General features: G+C 46.3%; 1 protein-coding gene across 1 annotated transcript in view; it reads left to right on the forward strand.

Annotated features, from left to right (window-relative positions):
- The window catches only part of ACY3 (aminoacylase 3), a 223,158-nt gene that overhangs the window by 174,205 nt on the left and 25,006 nt on the right, over positions 1-23,947 (forward strand). Inside the window, exon 5 of the mRNA XM_077250833.1 lies at positions 9,513-9,622. Within this exon, the coding sequence (XP_077106948.1) occupies positions 9,513-9,622 (110 nt within the window). The remainder of the gene's footprint in view (positions 1-9,512; positions 9,623-23,947) is intronic.

Raw genomic sequence — 23,947 nt, forward strand, 5'->3', positions numbered from 1 at the left:
TTGGCTTCTTTGTGGTTGTTCCACACTACTTACGTGAAATATCAAGCTAATTGCCTCTTCAGAGAGGAAGAGGACTAGAACTCTAATGCCACCTATAGGAAGTAGCAATCCTAAAAGTCAATTTCCACTCTTTAACGAGCCGTGTCACATGACTTAGGATAGAGACAAAACCAATTTGCAGACACTGTGTTTTGGGATATTCCCCTTCATGAGTGCAAAGTGTCACATCTGCTTTGCCTGTGTGAGAGGCGTCTGACTGGGTTCCAAGTGATAACGTTTCTCCTTGCGGAGAGTGACATGTTAAGCATTGCGGCTTAAAAGTCTCCTCATCTTGGCATTCTTAAAAAGTCACTCTCTGCAAGGAGAAGCATTGTCACTTGGATCCTGGTCAGATGCCTCTCACACAGCCAAACCAGATCTCACACTTTGCACTGATGTTACTATTGGGCAAAAAATGGAGACACAAAGCGCAAAATAGGGTCTTATCCAATAGATAACCAAGAGAGCTTTCTCAGAATTGCTCACCTGATTTTCTTGAATGAAGAGCATGTAGCGATTTCGGCTGCTGCAGATCCACAAGCCGATCAACGGCCGTATGACAATATAAACTGTGCAGGAGGTGTGGGTTAAATCCGCGCTGCCTTAATGATGAAATTCCAAGGATAATAAATTTAGACGGTGGTTTATTCAACGCGTTTCAAGGTCAGTGCGACCTCTTCTTCAGGAAATTCCACATACAACATACGTATATATGTAGGTTTGTTGTATGTGGAATTTCCTGAAGAAGAGGTCGCACTGACCTTGAAATGCGTTGAATAAACCACCGTCTAAATTTATTATCCTTGGAACTTCATCATTAAGGCAGCGCAGATTTAACCCACACCTCCTGCACAGTTTATATTTACTTTGCACTGATGAGGAGAAGTACCCCAAAACACAGTGTCTGTAAGGCTGGGGTCACACTTGCATGTGCAATGCGAGAAACTCGCATGAGTCTCTCGCATCAATACCCGGCACTGCCGCCGGCACTAAAGAACGGAGCATTCAGCTGCATGTATTTCTATGCAGCCGCATGCTCCGGTCCGAGTGCCGGCGGCAGTGCCGGGTATTGATGCGAGAGACTCATGCGAGTTTCTCGCATTGCACATGCAAGTGTGACCCCAGCCTAAATTGGGATTCTGGTTTGGCTTTTATCCTAAGTCATGTACCAAGGCTTGTTAAAGGGTCGACATTGACTTTTAGGATTGCTACTTTCTATAGGTGGCACTAGCGTTCTAGTCCTCTTCCTCTCTGATGAGACAATTTGCATATTTTCCCATAGGAGCATTGCCGCTTAAAAGTCTCCTCATCTTGGCATGCTTAACATGTCACTCTCTGCAGGGAGAAACATTATAACTTTGGATCCTGTGAAAAATCAGGCAAATCTCAAAGTGAACCTGTCATGTTGAAAACGCAGTCAAATCTACAATGTGCTATAGCTGGGCAGAATGGTAAATATTTTTGTGGAAAAAGAGTCAGTATACGTTGTATTTTAATTATCTATATCTCTGTTCATTCTGGGCTTCTCAGACAACAGGGCGGTCATATTTAATGAATAAAAGCCTCCCTTGTATAAGTGTACATGTATACAGGTCCTTCTCAAAAAATTAGCATATAGTGTAAAATTTCATTATTTACCATAATGTAATGATTACAATTAAACTTTCATATATTATAGATTCATTATCCACCAACTGAAATTTGTCAGGTCTTTTATTGTTTTAATACTGATGATTTTGGCCTACAACTCCTGATAACCCAAAAAACCTGTCTCAATAAATTAGCATATTTCACCCGTCCAATCAAATAAAAGTGTTTTTTAATAACAAACAAAAAAACCATCAAATAATAATGTTCAGTTATGCACTCAATACTTTGTCGGGAATCCTTTGGCAGAAATGACTGCTTCAATGCGGCGTGGCATGGAGGCAATCAGCCTGTGACACTGCTGAGATGTTATGGAGGCCCAGGATGCTTCAATAGCGGCCTTAAGCTCATCCTGAGTGATGGGTCTTGCGTCTCTCAACTTTCTCTTCACAATATCCCACAGATTCTCTATGGGGTTCAGGTCAGGAGAGTTGGCTGGCCAATTGAGCACAGTAATACCATGGTCAGTAAACCATTTACCAGTGGTTTTGGCACTGTGAGCAGGTGCCAGGTCGTGCTGAAAAATGAAATCTTCATCTCCATAAAGCATTTCAGCCGATGGAAGCATGAAGTGCTCCAAAATCTCCTGATAGCTAGCTGCATTGACCCTGCCCTTGATGAAACACAGTGGACCAACACCAGCAGCTGACATGGCACCCCACACCATCACTGACTGTGGGTACTTGACACTGGACTTCAGGCATTTTGGCATTTCCTTCTCCCCAGTCTTCCTCCAGACTCTGGCACCTTGATTTCCGAATGACATGCAAAATTTGCTTTCATCAGAAAAAAGTACTTGGGACCACTTAGCAACAGTCCAGTGCTGCTTCTCTGTAGCCCAGGTCAGGCGCTTCTGCCGCTGTTTATGGTTCAAAAGTGGCTTGACCTGGGGAAATGCTGAAATGCTTTATGGAGATGAAGATTTCATTTTTCAGCACGACCTGGCACCTGCTCACAGTGCCAAAACCACTGGTAAATGGTTTACTGACCATGGTATTACTGTGCTCAATTGGCCTGCCAACTCTCCTGACCTGAACCCCATAGAGAATCTGTGGGATATTGTGAAGAGAAAGTTGAGAGACGCAAGACCCAACACTCTGGATGAGCTTAAGGCCGCTATTGAAGCATCCTGGGCCTCCATAACATCTCAGCAGTGTCACAGGCTGATTGCCTCCATGCCACGCCGCATTGAAGCAGTCATTTCTGCCAAAGGATTCCCGACCAAGTATTGAGTGCATAACTGAACATTATTATTTGATGTTTTTTTTGTTTGTTATTAAAAAACACTTTTATTTGATTGGACGGGTGAAATATGCTAATTTTTTGAGACAGGTTTTTTGGGTTATCAGGAGTTGTATGCCAAAATCATCAGTATTAAAACAATAAAAGACCTGACAAATTTCAGTTGGTGGATAATGAATCTATAATATATGAAAGTTTAATTGTAATCATTACATTATGGTAAATAATGAAATTTTACACTATATGCTAATTTTTTGAGAAGGACCTGTATATAACGGTGTCACTGTGTATCACTGTCCACTTGTCTAAAAAGCAAAGAATAAGCTGAAATACACATTAATGAAATAGAAATTATGCTTAAAATTTTCTCACAAATATACATCTCTGGCAAAAATTAAGAGACCACCACATCAAAACCCTGTCATGGGCAGCCCAATCTCCAGACCTGAACCCCGTTGAAAACCTCTGGAATGTAATCAAGAGGATGATGGATAGTCACAAGCCATCAAACAAAGAGGAACTTCTTACATTTTTGCTCCAGGAGCAGTGTGAAAGACTAGTGGAAAGCATGCCAAGACGCATGAAAGCTGTGATTAAAAATTCCACAAAATATTGATTTCTGAACTCTTCCTGAGTTAAAACATTAGTATTGTTGATTCTAAATCATTATGAACTTGTTTTCTTTGCATTATTTGAGGTCTGAAAGCACTGGTTATTTTTTTTAATTTTGACCATTTCTCCTTTTCGGAAAAAAAAATACAAAATGTATTGCTTGGAAATTTGGAGACATGTTGTCAGTAGTTTATAGAATAAAAGAACAATTTACATTTCACTTAAAAATATACCTATAAATAGAAAAATCAGACAAACTGAACATTTTGCAGTGGTCTCTTAATTTTTGCCAGAGCTGTATATGCTCCTGTGCTCAGTTCTTCCTGCACTATACGCGATGCCTGCAGATTGGACTGCATTGTCAGTGTGAGTTTTTCTTTCTGAGTTAATTTATTAACCCGTTAGTGACAGAGCCAATTTTGTACTTAATGACCAAGCCAATTTGTACAATTCTGTCCAGTCACTTTTGGAAGTTATAACTCTGGAACGCTTCAACGTATCTCACTAATTCTGAATTTTGCAATTTTCAAATTTTTTTTTCGTAACCTTAACCCCTTAATCCCATATGACGTACTATCCCGTCAAGGTGACCTGGGACTTAATTCCCAGTGACGGGATAGTACGTCATATGCGATCGGCCGCGCTCATGGGGGAGCGCGGCCGATCGCAGCCGGGTGTCAGGTGCCTATCACAGCTGACATCCGGCACTATGTGCCAGGAGCGGTCACGGCCCGCCCCCGGCACATTAACCCCGGCACACCGCGATCAAACATGATCGCGGTGTGCCGGCGGTATAGGGAAGCATCGCGCAGGGAGGGGGCTCCCTGCGGGCTTCCCTGAGACCCCCGGAGCAACGCGATGTGATCGCGTTGCTGCGAGGGTCTCTTACCTCTCCTCCCTGCAGCAGGCCCGGATCCAAAATGGCCGCGGCATCTGGGTCCTGCAGGGAGGGAGGTGTCTTACCAAGTGCCTGCTCAGAGCAGGCGCTTGGTAAGCCTGCAGCACTGTAAGTCAGATCGCCGATCTGACAGAGTGCTGTGCAAATTGTCAGATCAGCGATCTGTGATGTCCCCCCCTGGGACAAAGTAAAAATGTTAAAAAAAAAATTCCACATGTGTAAAAAAAAATAAAAAAATTCCTAAATAAAGAAAAAAAAATATTATTCCCATAAATACATTTCTTTATCTAAATAATAATAAAAAACAATAAAAGTACCCATATTTAGTATTGCCGCATCTGTAACGACCCAACCTATAAAACTGTCCCACTAGTTAACCCCTTCATTGAACACCGTAGGAAAAAAAAACGAGACAGAAAACAGCGCTTTATTATCATACCGCCGAACAAAAAGTGGAATAACACGCGATCAAAAAGATGGATGCAAATAACCATGGTACTGCTGAAAACGTAATCTTGTCCCGCAAAAAACGAGCCGCCATACAGCATCATCAGCAAAAAAATAAAAAAGTTATAGTCCTGAGAATAAAGCGATACCAAAATAATTATTTTTTCTATAAAATAGTTTTTATCGTATAAAAGCGCCAAAACATTAAAAAATGATATAAATGAGGTATCGCTGTAATCGTACTGACCCGAAGAATAAAAATGCTTTATCAATTTTACCAAACGTGGAACGGTATTAATGCCCCCCCAAAAGAAATTCATGAATAGCTGTTTTTTTGTCATTCTGCCTCACAAAAATCGGAATAAAAAGCGAAAAAAAAATGTCTCATGCCCGGAAATGTTACCAATAAAAACGTCAACTCGTTCCACAAAAAACAAGACCTCACATGACTCTGTGGACCAAAATATGGAAAAATTATAGGTCTCAAAATGTGGAGATGCAAAAACTTTTTTGCTATAAAGAGCGTCTTTTAGTGTGTGACGGCTGCCAATCATAAAAATCCGCTATAAAAAATGCTATAAAAGTTTCCCCCTTAGTTAGGGAAAAATAATAAAATTAAAAAAAATGTATTTATTTCCATTTTCCCATTAGGGTTAGGGTTAGGGCTAGAGCTAGGGTTAGGGCTAGGGTTAGAGCTAGGGCTAGTTTTAGGGCTAGGGTTAGGTTTAGGGCTAGGGTTAGGGCTAGGGTTAGGGTTGGGGCTAGGGTTGGAGCTAAAGTTAGGGTTAGGGTTGGGGCTAAAGTTAGGGTTAGGGTTGGGGCTAAAGTTAGGGTTAGGGTTGAGGCTAAAGTTAGGGTTAGGGTTTGGATTACATTTACGGTTGGAATTAGAGTTAGGGGTGTGTCAGGGTTAGGGGTGTGGTTAGGGTTACCGTTTGGATTAGGGTTAGGGGTGTGTTTGGATTACGGTTTCAGTTAGAATTGGGGAGTTTCCACTGTTTAGGCACATCAGGGGCTCTCCAAATGCGACATGGCGTCTGATCTCAATTCCAGTCAATTCTACATTGAAAAAAGTAAAACAGTGCTCCTTCCCTTCCGAGCTTTCCCGTGCGCCCAAATAGGGGTTTACCCCAACATATGGGGCATCAGCGTACTCGGGACAAAGTGGACAACAACTTTTGGGGTCCAAGTTCACTTGATACCCTTGGGAAAATATAAATTTGGGGGGCTAAAAATTATTTTTGTGGGAAAAAAAAGATTTTTTATTTTCATGGCTCTGCGTTGTAAACTGCAGTGAAACACTTGGGGGTTCAAAGTTCTCACAACACATCTAGATAAGTTCCTTGGGAGGTCTAGTCTCCAATATGGGGTCACTTTTGGGGGTTTCTACTGGTTGGGGACATTAGGGGCTCTGCAAATGCAACGTGATGCCTGCAGACCAATCCATCTAAGTCTGCATTCCAAATGGCGCTCCTTCCTGTTGTGAATTCCGTTCTCGGGCTCCCTCCTGTGGTCGTGAATAGTACTTTGGTGAGTTCTGTCCTTGGACACCCTCTGGTGGCTTTAAGTGGAACTGCTGATCTCTGAGGTTGGCTTTCTCAGCTGTTCTCCTTTATTGCTGCTGCTGGCTTCCCTATTTAACTCTGCCTAGGTCGTTAGTTCATGCCAGCTGTCAATGTCTCAGTACTGGTTCAGATCTCTCCTGGATTTCTCAGATGACCTGTCTACTCCAGCAGAAGCTAAGTCCTCGCTAGTCATTTGCTGTTCATTGTTTTTTTGTATATATTTTTCAGTACATGCTATGTTTCAGTCCAGCCTGCTATTATGATATTTCCTTGCTAGCTGGAAGCTCTGGGGGTGCAGAGCTGCACCTCCACACCGTGAGTCGGTGTGGAGGTCTTTTTGCACACTCTGCGTGGTTTTTGTAGTTTTTAATACTGACCGCATAGTTCCCTTTCCTATCCTCTGTCTGTCTAGAGAAGATTCGGCCTCCTTTGCTAAAATCTGTTTCATTCCTGTGTTTGTTACTTCCTCTTAACTCACAGTCAATATTTGTGGGGGGCTACTCTTACTTTGGGGAATTTCTCTGAGGCAAGGTAGGCTGCTATTTCTATCTTTAGGGGTAGTTAGCTCTTAGGCTGTGAAGAGGCGTCTAGGGAGAGTTAGGTACGCTCCACGGCTATTTCTAGTGTGTGTGATAGGATTAGGGATTGCGGTCAGTAGAGTTACCACTTCCTCAGAGCTTGTCCCAGGTTTCTCCATTTTAACCATCAGGTCATTTCGGGTGCTCCTAACCACCAGGTACATAACACCTTCCCTTCCGAGCTCTGCCATGTGCCCAAACAGTGGTTTACCCCCACATATGGGGTATCAGCGTACTCAGCACAAATTGTACAACAACTTTTGGGGTCCTTTTTCTCCTGTTACCCTTGGTAAAATAAAACAAATTGGAGCTGAAATAAATTTTGTGTAAAAAAAAAAGTTAAATGTTAATTTTTATTTAAACATTCCAAAAATTCCTGTGAAACACCTGAAGGGTTAATAAACTTCTTGAATGTGGTTTTGAGCACCTTGAGGGGTGCAGTTTTTAGAATGGTGTCACACTTGGGTATTTTCTATCATATAGACCCCTCGAAATGACTTCAAATGAGATGTGGTCCCTAAAAAAAAATGGTGTTGTAAAAATGAGAAATTGCTGGTCAACTTTTAACCCTTATAACTCCCTAACAAACAAGAATGTTTGTTCCAAAATTGTGCTGATGTAAAGTAGACATGTGGGAAATGTTACCTATTAAGTATTTTGTGTGACATATGTCTGTGATTTAAGGGCATAAGAATTCAAAGTTGGAAAATTGCAAAATTTTCAAAATTTTCACCAAATTTCTGTTTTTTTCACAAATAAACGCAAGTTATATCGAATAAATGTTACCACTATCATGAAGTACAATATGTTACAAGAAAATAGTGTCAGAATCGCCAAGATCCGTTGAAGCGTTCCAGAGTTATAACCTCATAAAGGGACAGTGGTCAGAATTGTAAAAATTGGCCCGGTCATTAACGTGCAAACCAAACAAATCACATTTCCCACATGTCATCTTTACATCAGCAGAATTTTGGAAACATATTTTTTTTTTGTTAGGACGTTATAAGGGTTAAAAGTTGACCAGCGATTTCTCATTTTTCCCACAAAATTTACAAAACCATTATTTTTAGGGACCACCTCACATTTGAAGTGAGTTTGGGGGGTCAATATAACAGAAAATATGCAATAGTGACACCATTCTGAAATCTGCACCCCTCAATGTGAGCAAAAGCACATTCAAGAAGTTTATTAACCCTTCAGGTGCTTCACGATAACCAAAGCAATGTACTAGGAAAAAATGAACATTTTACTTTTTTAACAAAAAATTTACTTTGGAACCAAACTTTTTTATTTCCCCAAGGGTATCAGGAGAAAATGGACCGCCAAATATGTTTAGCAGTTTATCCTGAGTACGCCAATACCCCGTGTGTGTGGGAAAGCCACTGTTTGGGCGCATTGCAGGACTCAGCAAAGAGGGAACACCGTTTGATGTTTTGAACGCAATATTGGCTGGAATCAATGGTGTGTGCCATATCGCGTTTGGATACCCCCTGATGTACCTAAACAGTAGAAACCCCAGTTCTAACTCCATCTTAACACAGCCCTAACCTCAACACACCTCTAACCCTAATCCCAACCCTAACCATAACCCTAACCACAACCCTAACCTCAACACACCCCTAACCCTAATCCCAACCCTAACTGTAATCCCAATCATAACCATAACCCTAGCCCCAACACCACCCTAACCCCAATGCCACAACCCTAACCGCAACACAACCCTAACTCCAACACAACTCTAACCCCAATCTTATCCCCAAACCTAATTCTAGCCCCAACTATAACCCTAGCTCAACCCTAACCCTAGCTCTAACCTTGGCCCCAACCCTAACCCTAGCCCAACCCTCATATTAGCTCCAACCCTAACCCTAGTTCCAACTCTAACCCTAGCCCAACCCTATTTTTACCTAAATAAAGGGTGATAAAGGGGGGGTTGATTTACTATTTTTTTATTTTGATCACTGTGATTTTTCCACTATTTTGTTCCTGGAAGAAGACACCTAGGGTCGGGGGACAGAGCTGGAGGGTCCAGGGACACAGGAGGTACCGTGGGGGCTCGAGGGATACCATTTCTCCCTCTTATGGTATGCTAGATCATATCAGAGGAGAGCGAAATAAGTGTGATCGCCTTTATTTGGTGAATAACAGCGATCGCAACACTGGGAACAGTAAAAACCGACCCGAATCATGTTCTCTGGGGTCTCAGCTATGCACGGTAGCCACGGCCCCGGAGATTTTCCGATGCTGGGATGCGCTATACACTTATTTCTCAGCGCCATTAAAAAGCGGCACTGAGAACTAAGTACCCTTAACTGCCGCCGTTAAAAGGCGTATCGGTGGTCATTAAGGGGTTAACCTGGTAGTCTAGGCAAACTTGCCTGAAACTCCTTATAGGAAAGGATAAACCTTTGTTTCAACAACTACTCAGCCATAATTGTATTTACTGTACAATAGTAATAATTTTCACTTTCTTCTCCATTCAAGGAATTGAATTTCCAGGTTTTGAAGTTGATGTTTATCAGCGCGTTGGTCACGTAGAATTTCCTCTTTCACCAGATGGAGAAGTTTCTGCAGTTGTACACCCTTCTCTACAGGTAATCATCAACTACAGCAACACCACAGAAATGAGCTGGGTCATTTGGTGATATAAGTGTAATGTGTAGGAGCACATTCACACTGTAGCCATTAACAAACATAACCTAGAACAGAAAGAAAACAAATAAATACCCTGCAGTAAGTAAATTAGTAAATAATAATAGTAAACAGCTTGCAAATACAGTGGATTGTAAAAGTATTCACCCCTTTTCATTTTCCTTGTATTGTTTCCTCACTACCAGGATCTCACAACCAGAAATTTCACTGGGTATATGCAGGGCTGCCACTAGGAATTTCGGGGCCCCATTCTGGCAAAATTTTCGGGGCCCTCCTTGAGACTCCGCCTAGGCTCCACTCCAGCCCCGCCTTCATCCCTCATACCATCCACAGTCCCACTGCCCTCTCTTGCAAAAACTCCACTTCTGCACCACATCCTCACCAATCACACATTTACAGTTCCTATCACCACATACATGGCCAGCAGTTTTTGTTTTGGCCAAAAGATTTTTTAATCCACCACCAAGACAAGGTAGACTCTTCTGGCCGTACTCTACTCTACTGTAACTTACTAAACATTTGTGAAAATATCCAATACAATTTAGGTATATTTTTATTTATTTTTCAATTTTTAAATGACCAATAATATCACAAACAAGGAAAAATACCGCCACACCATGGTCAGACACCATATTACTACCACATAGTGACCTATAATACCACATAAAAGAAACAAATACCGCCACACCATGTCCAGATCACATATTACCACCACATGGTGACCAATAATACCACATACAAGGGACAACTACCACCACACCATGACCAGACCACATATTACCACTACAGTGACCAAATAGCACACACAAGGGACATGTAGAAAAGTCGCGGAGACACCATCACGTGTTTCTCAACGCAAGCAATGAATAGCCAGGTCTTTCACCGGGAAGGAACAGCCACGGGAAGGGCAGCATCCAATAAAGGAAAACCACCTATGCCAAAACATGGTATCCATCCACAGACAGCTGTTTCGGGGTATTTGCCCCTCATCAGTGTGGAGTAGGAAACTGGCTATTAGGAGCAGTGCCTAGAGAAAGGACTATAAACATAAGGATGAATGACCTTGGGGAGATCAAAACATCCAACACCGCGGAGACACCATCACGTGCTAGCGTTGAGAAACACATGATGGTGTCTCCGTGGCTTTCTCTCTCCCCGAGGTCATTCATCCTTATGTTTATAGTCCTTTCACTAGGCACTGCTCCTAATAGCCAGTTTCCTACTCCACAACTCCACACTGATGAGGGGCAAATACCCCAAAACAGCTGTCTGTGGATGGATACCATGTTTTGGCATAGGTGGTTTTCCTTTATTGGATGCTGCCCTTCCTGTGGTTGTTCCTTCCCGGTGAAATACTTGGCTATTCATTGCTTGCGTTGAGAAACACGTGATGGTGTCTCCGCGGCTTTTCTACATGCATTTGCATATTTCCCTTAAGGGATGGGGGCAGTGTTCTGGATCACTGCGTTGAGAAACACGTGATGGTGTCTCCGGGGTGTTGGATGTTTTGATCTCCCCGAGGTCATTCATCCTTATGTTTACATACAAGGGACAAATACCGCCACACCTTGGCAGGACAACATATTACCACCGCATAGTGACTGAATACTGCAATACTGATCATTAATAAAAAAAAACACAATACTATCACCATAAGTGCCATTATACACAGGAGATCTGTACTTAGAATGCAGTGTCTGTGTACAGGTAACACACTAACTCACCAGTGACGTCTCTTGGTGAAGTCCTTCAGCCTCGCTTTCCATCTTCATCCAGCACAGACCGCCATCACTTCTTCCAGCCAGGGCTCGTCTCTCCAGGAAATAACAGTTATCTAGAGCTCCGCTTGCAGAACACATTGCTTAATTTTTTACCGACTTCTATACTACACCAGATGAAGAAAAAAAAGCAACCTAGAGTCGCTCGGCACAGTAACAGGACTGCCCCCCATTTAAAACAGTATCCTCAAAAAATAAAATAAATACATCACTGCAGTAATAATATCCCTTAATTAGCCCCTATGGTAATAATATCCGCATCCTGGCCCCGTATATCTCATTCCTGGCTCCAGCCATATGTTCTCCCATCCTGCCCTCATGAGTATCCATTCTGCCCCCATATGATCTCCCCATCCTGCCCCATGATCCTGACCTATCTGTCCCATTATCCTGCCACCCCATCTGTCTCCATCGTATCCATCCTGCCCCGTGATCCTACACCATGATCCTGCCCCATCTGTCTCCATCCTGTCTCACATCCTGACCCCGTGTCTCACATTCTGCCCCGTGTCTCACATTCTGCCCCCCTGTCTCACATCCTGCCCCTCTGTCTCACATCCTACCCCCCTGTCTCACATCATGCCCCGCTGTCTCACATCCTGCCCCCGTCTCACATCCTGCCCCCCTGTCTCACATCCTGCCACCCCATCTGTCTCCATCGTATCCATCCTGCCCCGTGATCCTACACCATGATCCTGCCCCATCTGTCTCCATCCTGTCTCACATCCTGACCCCGTGTCTCACATTCTGTCCCCTGTGTCTCACATCCGGCCCCCTGTCTCACATTCTGCCCCGTGTCACAAATTCTGCCCCCTGTGTCTCACATCCTGCCCCCTGTCACACATTCTGCCCGTGTCTCACATCCTGCCACCTGTCACACATTCTGCCCCTTGTGTAGTTTCCATACCTGCCCCCTGTGTCTCACATTCTGCCCCGTGTCACACATTCTGTCCCTCTGTGTTGTTTTCATTCCTGCCCCCCTGTGGTGTTTCCATTCCTGTCCCCAGTGTTTTCATTCCTGCCCCCAGTGTTTTCATTCCTGCCCCCCTGTGGTGTTTCCATTCCTGCCCCCTGTGGTGTTTTCATTCCTGCCCCCAGTGTTTTCATTCCTGCCCCCAGTGTTTCAATTCCTGCCCCCAGTGTTTCCATTCCTGCCCCCAGTGTTTTCATTCCTGCCCCCCTGTGGTGTTTCCATTCCTGCCCCCTGTGGTGTTTCCATTCCTGCCCCCCAGTGTTTCCATTCCTACCCCCAGTGTTTCCATTCCTTCCCCTAGTGTTTTCATTCCTGCCCCAGTGTTTCCATTCCTGCTTCCAGTGTTTTCATTCCTGCCCCCAGTGTTTCCATTCCTGCCCCCTGTGGTGTTTCCATTCCTGCCCCTGGTGTTTCCATTCCTGACCCCTGTGGTGTTTCCATTCCTGCCCCCAGTGTTTCCATTCCTGCCCCCTTGATTTCATTCCAACCCCCCGTGTTTTCTTTCTTTCCCCCCTGATTTCATTCCTGCTCCCTGTGTTTTTCATTCCTTCCCCCCTGATTTCATTCCTGCCCTCTGTGTTCTTTTCTTTCCTGCCCCTGTGTCCCTCATCCGGGCTTGCCGCATTCAGTAAAAAAAAAAAACAAACACCTTACCTGGCGGCTGTCCAGTGCCGACATCCATCCGGGGCATTTCAGTGCGGACTCGCCGGCGAATGACGATGACGTCATACGACAGCGACGTGTGCGCTGACGTCAGCTGCCAGCCTCCGATTGGCTGGCGGCTTTAACTGTTGCCCGCAAGGCAACAGAGGACACTGAACCTGCGTCTCAGATGCATAGATTTCATTCCTGCCCCCAGTGTTTTCATTCCTACCCCCCCTTGTTTTCATTCCTGCACCCTGTGGTGTTTCCATTCCTGCCCCCAGTGTTTCCATTCCTGCCCCCAGTGTTCTCATTCCTGCCCCCTGTGGTGTTTTCATTCATGCCCCCTGTGGTGTTTCCATTCCTGCCTCCTGTGTTTTCATTCCTGTCCCCAGTGTTTTCATTCCTGCCCCCAGTGCTTCCATTCCTGCCCCCCGATTTCATTCCAACCCCCCGTGTTTTCTTTCTTTCCCCCCTGATTTCATTCCTGCTCCCTGTGTTTTTCATTCCTTCCCCCCTGATTTCATTCCTGCCCTCTGTGTTCTTTTCTTTCCTGCCCCTGTGTCCCTCATCCGGGCTTGCCGCATTCAGTAAAAAAAACAAACAAACACCTTACCTGGCGGCTGTCCAGTGCCGACATCCATCCGGGGCATTTCAGTGCGGACTCGCCGGCGAATGACGATGACGTCATACGACAGCGACGTGTGCGCTGACGTCAGCTGCCAGCCTCCGATTGGCTGGCGGCTTTAACTGTTGCCCGCAAGGCAACAGAGGACACTGAACCTGCGTCTTAGATGCAGGTTCAGTGTACTGTCAGAAGCCTGCCGCTGGGGCCGGGGCCCGATGGGCAGATGAGACAGGGCCCGATGCGGGCCCCCTCTGCCCATCGGGCCCCATAAGCCAGTCAGGGCAGTAATGCCCTGATGGTGGCCGTGGGTATATGCATCAGTTCATATAAAGAACATAACTAAACAAATTCCCCATAAAGATAATGGAAAAAATAGAGGCAACAACCAAAATTAACATATCATTAAAATATAATAATTTATTTCACATACAAGTATTAAAATTACCAAGGGAATATCACAAAAACACTTGAGGGTAGTACAATAACCAGGAATTAAATGTAAACAAGCATATATAATAACTAGATGTTTCCAGCCAGCTAACGCTCGGCACGCTCATTGCTATCTAATTAACGCTGCTGGTGATTAAACTAAAGTAAATAATGACAACATTCAATAGCGCTTACGCAGGTGGTAAATTAACTTAAAATGAAGTTAATAACAATAGTGTGGTGATGTGTTGGGGGTGGGATTATGTGTGGTGATGTGGTGGGAGGCGGGATTATGTGTGGTAATGGGGTGGGGGGGGGATTATGTGTGGTAATAGGGTGGGGGGGTGGGATTATGTGTGGTAATGGGGTGGGGGGCGGGATTATGTGTGGTAATGGGGTGGGGGGCAGGATTATGTGTGGTGATGTGGTGGGGGGCGGGATTATGTGTGGTGATGTGTTGGGGGACGGGATAATGTGTGGTGATGTGGTGGGGGCGGGATTATCTGTGGTAATGTGGTGGGGAGCGGGATTATGTGTGGTGATGTGGTGGGGGGCGGCATTGTGTGGTGATGTGGAGGGGGGCGGGATTATGTGTGGTAATAGGGTGGGGGGCGGGATTATGTGTGGTGATTTGGTGGGGGGCGGGATTATGTGTGGTGATGTGGTGGGGGGCAAGATTATGTGTGGTGATGTGGTGGGCGGGCGGGATTATGTGGTGGGGGCGGGATTATGTGTGGTAATGTGGTGGGGGCGAGATTATGTGTGGTAATAGGGTGGGGGGTGGGATTATGTGTGGTGATGTGGTGGGGGGCAAGATTATGTGTGGTGATGTGGGGGGCGGGATTATGTGTGGTGATGTGTTGGGGGGCGGGATTATGTGTGGTGATGTGGTGGGGGGCGGGATTATCTGTGGTAATGTGGTGGGGGGTGGGATTATGTGTGGTAATGTGGTGGGGGGGGCGGGATTATGTGTGGTGATGTTTTGGTGGTGAGGGATTATGTGTGGTGATATGGTGGGCGGGCAGGATTATGTGTGGTGATGTGGTGGGCGGGCGGGATTATGTGGTGGGGGCGGGATTATGTGTGGTAATGTGGTGGTGGGCGAGATTATGTGTGGTAATAGGGTGGGGGGTGGGATTATGTGTGGTAATAGGGTGGGGGGTGGGATTATGTGTGGTGATGTGGTGGGGGGCGGGATTATGTGTGGTGATGTGGTGGGGGCGGGATTATGTGTGGTGATGTGGTGGGGGGCGGGATTATGTGTGGTGATGTGGTGGGGGCGGGATTATGTGTGGTGATGTGTTAGGGGGTGGGATTATGTGTGGTGATGTGGTGGGGGGTGGGATTATCTGTGGTAATGTGGAGGGGGGTGGGATTATGTGTGGTAATGTAGTGGGGGGCGGAATTATCTGTGGTAATGTGGTGGGGGGCGGGATTATGTGTGGTAATGTGGTGGGGGCGGGATTATGTGTGGTGATGTGGTGGGGGGCGGGATTATGTGTGGTGATGTGGTGGGGGAGCGGGATTATGTGTGGCGATGTGGTGGGGGGTGGGATTATGTGTGGTGATGTGGTGGGCAGGCGGGATTATGTGTTGTGATGTGGTGGGGGGCGGGATTATGTGTGCTGATGTGGTGGGGGGCAGGATTATGTGTAGGAATGTGGTGGAGGGGCGGGATTATGTGTGCTAATGTGGTTGGGGGTGGGATTATGTGTGGTAATGTGGTGGGGGTCGGGATTATCTGTGGTAATGTGGTGGGGGGCGGGATTATGTGTGGTGATGTGTTGGGGGGCGGGATTATGTGTGGTGATGTGGTGGGGGGCGGGATTATCTGTGGTAATGTGGTGGGGGGTGGGATTATGTGTGGTAATGTGGTGGGGGGGCGGGATTATGTGTGGTGATGTTTTGGTGGCGAGGGATTATGTGTGGTGATGTGGTGGGCGGGCAGGATTATGTGTGGTGATGTGGTGGGCGGGCGGGATTATGTGGTGGGGGCGGGATTATGTGTGGTAATGTGGTGGGGGGCGAGATTATGTGTGGTAATAGGGTGGGGGGTGGGATTATGTGTGGTAATAGGGTGGGGGGTGGGATTATGTGTGGTGATGTGGTGGGGGGCGGGATTATGTGTGGTGATGTGGTGGGGGCGGGATTATGTGTGGTGATGTGGTGGGGGGCGGGATTATGTGTGGTGATGTGGTGGGGGCGGGATTATGTGTGGTGATGTGTTGGGGGGTGGGATTATGTGTGGTGATGTGGTGGGGGGCGGGATTATCTGTGGTAATGTGGTGGGGGGTGGGATTATGTGTGGTAATGTGGTGGGGGGGGCGGGATTATGTGTGGTGATGTTTTGGTGGCGAGGGATTATGTGTGGTGATATGGTGGGCGGGCAGGATTATGTGTGGTGATGTGGTGGGCGGGCGGGATTATGTGGTGGGGGCGGGATTATGTGTGGTAATGTGGTGGTGGGCGAGATTATGTGTGGTAATAGGGTGGGGGGTGGGATTATGTGTGGTAATAGGGTGGGGGGTGGGATTATGTGTGGTGATGTGGTGGGGGGCGGGATTATGTGTGGTGATGTGGTGGGGGCGGGATTATGTGTGGTGATGTGGTGGGGGGCGGGATTATGTGTGGTGATGTGGTGGGGGCGGGATTATGTGTGGTGATGTGTTAGGGGGTGGGATTATGTGTGGTGATGTGGTGGGGGGTGGGATTATCTGTGGTAATGTGGAGGGGGGTGGGATTATGTGTGGTAATGTAGTGGGGGGCGGAATTATCTGTGGTAATGTGGTGGGGGGCGGGATTATGTGTGGTAATGTGGTGGGGGCGGGATTATGTGTGGTGATGTGGTGGGGGGCGGGATTATGTGTGGTGATGTGGTGGGGGAGCGGGATTATGTGTGGCGATGTGGTGGGGGGTGGGATTATGTGTGGTGATGTGGTGGGCAGGCGGGATTATGTGTTGTGATGTGGTGGGGGGCGGGATTATGTGTGCTGATGTGGTGGGGGGCAGGATTATGTGTAGGAATGTGGTGGAGGGGCGGGATTATGTGTGCTAATGTGGTTGGGGGTGGGATTATGTGTGGTAATGTGGTGGGGGTCGGGATTATCTGTGGTAATGTGGTGGGGGGCGGGATTATGTGTGGTGATGTGTTGGGGGGCGGGATTATGTGTGGTGATGTGGTGGGGGGCGGGATTATCTGTGGTAATGTGGTGGGGGGTGGGATTATGTGTGGTAATGTGGTGGGGGGGCGGGATTATGTGTGGTGATGTTTTGGTGGCGAGGGATTATGTGTGGTGATGTGGTGGGCGGGCAGGATTATGTGTGGTGATGTGGTGGGCGGGCGGGATTATGTGGTGGGGGCGGGATTATGTGTGGTAATGTGGTGGGGGGCGAGATTATGTGTGGTAATAGGGTGGGGGGTGGGATTATGTGTGGTAATAGGGTGGGGGGTGGGATTATGTGTGGTGATGTGGTGGGGGGCGGGATTATGTGTGGTGATGTGGTGGGGGCGGGATTATGTGTGGTGATGTGGTGGGGGGCGGGATTATGTGTGGTGATGTGGTGGGGGCGGGATTATGTGTGGTGATGTGTTGGGGGGTGGGATTATGTGTGGTGATGTGGTGGGGGGTGGGATTATCTGTGGTAATGTGGAGGGGGGCGGGATTATGTGTGGTAATGTAGTGGGGGGCGGAATTATCTGTGGTAATGTGGTGGGGGGCGGGATTATGTGTGGTAATGTGGTGGGGGCGGGATTATGTGTGGTGATGTGGTGGGGGGCGGGATTATGTGTGGTGATGTGGTGGGGGAGCGGGATTATGTGTGGTGATGTGGTGGGGGGTGGGATTATGTGTGGTGATGTGGTGGGCAGGCGGGATTATGTGTTGTGATGTGGTGGGGGGCGGGATTATGTGTGCTGATGTGGTGGGGGGCAGGATTATGTGTAGGAATGTGGTGGAGGGGCGGGATTATGTGTGCTAATGTGGTTGGGGGTGGGATTATGTGTGGTAATGTGGTGGGGGTCGGGATTATCTGTGGTAATGTGGTGGGGGGCGGGATTATGTGTGGTTATGTGGTGGGGGACGGGATTGTGTAGTAATGTGGTGGGGGGTGGGATTATCTGTAGTAATGTGGTGGGGGGCGGGAATATATGTGGCAATGTGGTGGGGGGCAGGATTATGTGTGGTAATGTGGTGGGGGCGGGATTATCCTGTAATGTGGTGGCAGGGCGGGATTATGTGTGGTAATGGGGTGGGGGGCTGGATTATGTGTGGTGATGTGTTATGGGGGCAGGATTATGTGTCGTGATGTGTTGGGGGGGCGGTATTATGTGTGGTGATGTGGTGGGGGGTGGGATTATGTGTGGTGATGTTTTGGGGACGCGGGATTATGTGTGGTGATGTGGTGGGCGGGCGGGATTATGTGTGGTGATTTTATGTGTGGTGGGGGGCGGGATTATGTGTGGCAATGTGGTGGGGGGCGGGATTATGTGTAATAATGTGGTGGGGGCCTGGATTATGTGTGGTGATGTGGTGGGGGGGCTGAATTATGTGTGGTAATGTGGTGGGGGGCGGTATTATCTGTAGTAATGTGGTGGGGGGCGGGATTATGTGTGGTAATGTGGTGGGGGGCGGGATTATGTGGTAATGTGGTGGGAACGGGATTATGTGTGGTAATGTGGTGGGGGGCGGGATTATGTGTGGTAAGGTGGTGGGGAGCGGGATTATCTGTAGTAATGTGGTGGGGGGGCAGGATTATCTGTGGTAATGTGGTGGGGGCAGGATTATGTGTGGTAATGTGGTGGGGGCGGGATTATCTGTAGTAATATGGTGGGGGTGGGATTATGTGTGGTAATATGGTGGGGGGCGGGATTATGTGTGGTAATGTGGTGGGGGTGGGATTATGTGCGGTAATGTGGTGGGGTGGGATTATGTGCGGTAATGTGGTGGGGTGGGATTATCTGTGGTAATGTGGTGGGGGGGCGGGATTATGTGTGGTGATGTGGTGGGGGGGATTATGTGTGGTAATGTGGTGGGGGCGGGATTATGTGTTGTAATGTGGTGGGGGGGCGGGATTATGTGTGGTAATGTGGTGGAGGCACGAGATTATGTGTGGTAATGTGGTGGGGTGGGATTATCTGTGGTAATGTGGTGGGGGGGCGGGATAATGTGTGGTGATGTGGTGGGGGGGATTATGTGTGGTAATGTGGTGGGGGGTGGGATTATGTGTTGTAATGTGGTGGGGGGGCGGGATTATGTGTGGTAATGTGGTGGAGGCACGAGATTATGTGTGGTAATGTGGTGGGGGGCGGGATTATGTGTGGTAATGTGGTGGGGGGCGGGATTATGTGTGGCAATGTGGTGGGGGTTGGGATTATCTGTGGTAATGTGGTGGGGGGGCGGGATTATGTGTGGTAATGTGGGGGGCGGGATTATGTGTGGTAATGTGGTGGGGGCGGGATTATGTGTGGTAATATGGTGGGGGGGCGGGATTATCTGTGGTGATGTGGTGGGGGGGTGGGATTATGTGTGGTGATGTGGTAGGGGGGCGGGATTATGTGTGGTGATGTGGTGGGGGGCGGGATTATGTGTGGTGATGTGGTGGGGGGCGGGATTATGTGTGGTGATGTGTTGGGGGCGGGATTATGTGTGGTGATGTGGTGGGGGTGGGATTATGTGTGGGGATGTGGTGGGGGGGCGGGATTATGTGTGGTGATGTTTTGGGGGGCGGGATTATGTGTGGTGATGTGGTGGGGGGGCAGGATTATGTCTGGTGATGTGGTGGGGGGCGGGATTTGTGGGGGCGGAATTGTGTGTGGTGATGTGGTGCGAATTGTGTGTGGTAATGTGGTGGGGGCGGGATTGTGTGTGGTAATGGGGTGGGTGTCAGGATTATGTGTGGTGATGTGGTGGGAGGCGGAGCTAATGTGCAGAAAGCGGGATTAGCGAGTAATCACGATGCTTCTTATATAAATAGATGATCAAAGTCACCACACCTAACTCACTTCATGTATCATACGAACAACTCTTAATGGAAACTGCTCTATGTCAGAATCCTAGTTGTAAAGTGGCAGTGCCTAGTGCAAAAATAGGTGCATATACAAGCTAGCGCCTGTCTATATATTACCAACATATTACTTACATAAAGTCTTTAACCTGGTGTGTACGACCTCAAGTACCCCGACAGCGCCGTTTCGCCATAATAGCTTCCTCAACAGGGGGCATGTGCGTTGTCGGTAGTGCTGCGATCTATATATACCTTGAAACACAGCTGTTTGCAATGTCCGCATCACCGGTGATGTACTGTCTCTAGGGTCCCTATAAACAAGCCTCAGGCCATCAGTCATACGGGTTTGTCCTATCCACACCATCTGGGGGACAGAGAGAGAAAGACATCTAGAACATCTACGAAAGTTGTGAGGACCTTACCGAGTTGCTCAGCAGGGAGGGACTACAACACACAGGCGCTAGTAGGAAGGCTACTGATTTCCACCTGGATAAGGGGACACTGGATTTGCCTTCGGACCGGCCGGACTCTACCTGCCCTGTGGTCTGTACCCTGGACTGTGGATGCTGAAGCTTCCAGTAAAAGTTAAAGAGACTGCAACCTTGTGTCCTCGTTATTGCCTGCGCCTTGCAACTTCCACCATCACCATCTACACTTCTGGGAAGCCCTGGGGTTACACTTCACCTGTGGGAAGGTATACCATCTAGCTGCCATAACATCACCCCAGCAGACCCCTAAGCAGCGTCGGTCACCCTGACCGAATACCACAGGTGGCGTCACGAACCTTATACAAACTACACCTTTATTTGGACACCCCTCAAAGGGCCATGGACCGGGTCAGGCCACCGTGACATCCCCCGGACCGAAGGACCGGTACCGAGTACCCCATTGCCCTTACGTGGGGACGATCCATATATAATAATGATCAAAGTCACCACACCTAACTCACTTCATGTATCATACCAACAACTCTTAATGGAAACTGCTCTATGTCAGAATCCTAGTTGTAAAGTGGCAGTGCCTAGTGCAAAAATAGGTGCATATACAAGCTAGCGCCTGTCTATATATTACCAACATATTACTTACATAAAGTCTTGGACCTGGTGTGTACGACCTCAAGTACCCCGACAGCGCCGTTTCGCCATAATAGCTTCCTCAACAGGGGGCATGTGTGTTGTCGGTAGCGCTGCGATCTATATATACCTTCAAACACAGCTGTTTGCAATTTCCGCATCACCGGTGATGTACTGCGCATGCGCCAGTCCCTGGACTTCCTACCTTGTAAAGAAAAGACTTCCTGCTCATCGCATCTGGAACGCAAGCGTGGGACGCTCTGCGTAACCATGGTGAGCGAGGCAGGAAGTCATGAGGAAGTACTTGACCTGCGCATGTGCCAACCGGGCGCCGAGAAATGCAAAATAGGGCTGTGTGAAGGAAAATCAAGGCCCATTCAAAGTGCGATGTGCTTACAAAAGGAACAAAGGAAGATTTATAATGAATGCGGGCTAAATTATGTATAAATGTAAACAGACTAAGGCTAATAATGTGAAAAGATGTGCATAATGCCTAATCTAATGATGCAAATACCAAGATGTAAAATATAAAGTGTCACAATGCATAATAAATAACATTATATACAAATCATTATATAACAATCAGTGCATTTTACAATCCATAATAATATAAAATTAATAAACATACAATGAAACTAAATAAATATTATATACAGCAATATATAAAATATACAGTGTGAAAGTGTATAATAACTAAAATTATATATATATATATAAATAAGTGCATAATACAATAATATTAATACATAATAAATAATATAGAAATAAATATACATATAATTAATCAAAAAATAAATACCCCAACAAAATAATTAATTAAAAGTAAAAATAATAAATAAAACTAGATCAAGTGCCATGCCATATATGCAAAAATAAACGTAATAAACCAAGCCCACATGCACTATTTACATATAACCCCCCAAACCACCCTGCACAATGAATGTTACATAAGCATCAGAAAAACATATTGGATGACATAACCCCCCCCACACACAAATCACATCTACTATACATGTAACAGACAAAAACATTAATAGATTGGTCCATGACGAATATATCTGTATAACCGGACCTATTCATATCCATACGAGAACAATAAGGAGCGAGATAGTTTGATGATTCAACTCTGATTAAATAAAACAAAAAGAGAATATTAAAAACACAGAAATCATCACACATAATTAAAATAAAGATAAGAAATATTACTACAAGGAGACTATTAAATACTTATAAAAATGCAGAAAAGCCCATGGTGTCATTAAGGCCTTGCGGAACCATGGTCCTGAGTAAGTAAATCCACCTACTCTCTTTTTGCGCCAAACTCCTGCCAAGATTACCCCCCATAAAACCCAGATCTACTTGATCTATGGCTTGAATTTTAAGTTTCCTGGGGTCACAGTTATGATATAATTTGAAATGTCTTGGCAAGGTCTTTAGCCCACTTACATCTTCTATGGCTTCTATGGCCTTCTCAATGTCCCTTATGTGCTCCCTAGTCCTAATTCTCAACTCCCTTGTGGTCATCCCTATGTACACTTTATTGCAGGGGCATCGAGCATGGTAAACAACCCCTTTGGAAACATGTGAGCCTTTTACGTATATCATATGTCCTGGATCCATCATAGTTGTCAAACGTTTTACTCTTAAAATGATTTTGACAGGCTTTACAAGAGTTACATGGAAAGAACCCATATAATTCTGTATTGGGTTGTTTCCATGAAGTGGCAGAATAGTGACTGTGCACCAACAAATCTTTCAAATTCCTTGAACGTCTTGATGTCATCCAAGGCTTATCAGGCAATAATTTCTTAAGAATTGGGTCAGATTGCAACACCCCCAATGCTTCTGCATAATTCCTACCAATTCCGGCCACTGTTTATTAAAACCTGTAATAAACCGGACATGATTGGCAGTAGGTACCTTCTGTTTTCTCCTATCACCATAAAGGAGTTCATTTCTGCTGGATCTCTCAGCTGACCTAAGCCCATTCTTGATCTGCCTTTTACTATAACCCCTATCTAGAAATCTGTGGGCCAAATCCGATGCATGGTTCTGATAATCCTTGTCCAAGGTGCAAATTCGTTTGGCCCTCAGAAACTGCCCAATGGGGATACCTTTTATAGTTGATTTGTGGTGAGCAGAGGAGGCATGCAGCAGTGTGTTAGTGGCTGTCTGCTTCCTGAATACATCAGTAATAAGCTTACCATCCGAAAGTGCCTCGATATTTAGATCTAAAAACTCCACTTTCCTCCCAAAATTAAAGGTTAATTTTATATTAAGATTGTTCCAATTTAGTTCCCCCATTAACGCCAGTAGATCTACAATGGGGCCTTCCCATACAAAAAGGATGTCGTCGATATATCGACTCCATCCATGTATTGCACTAATTCCCAAAATCTCGTCTTCCTGAAAGATCTTCCTTTCCCAATAACCCATAAACAAATTGGCTTACGAGGGGGCACAAGTGGCCCCCATCGCAGTACCCTGTTGTTGTAGGTAAATCTCTTTATTGAATGCAAACACATTGTGTTCCAATACAAATTTTAGCAAAGTCAAAATCAACTCAATAAGAGGTGGGTCAAGATTACTTTCATAAAGATAATGTGACACTGCATTTAAACCATCACTATGCCTAATGGAAGAACACAAGGCTTCCACATCCGCCATGACTAAAACGGCATTTTCTTCTAAGTGTAGGGAATTCAACCTTTGGAGCATCATGGTGGTATCCTTAATATATG

This window comes from Ranitomeya variabilis, chromosome 4, assembly GCF_051348905.1.
Source record: "Ranitomeya variabilis isolate aRanVar5 chromosome 4, aRanVar5.hap1, whole genome shotgun sequence".
NCBI lineage: Eukaryota > Metazoa > Chordata > Amphibia > Anura > Dendrobatidae > Ranitomeya > Ranitomeya variabilis.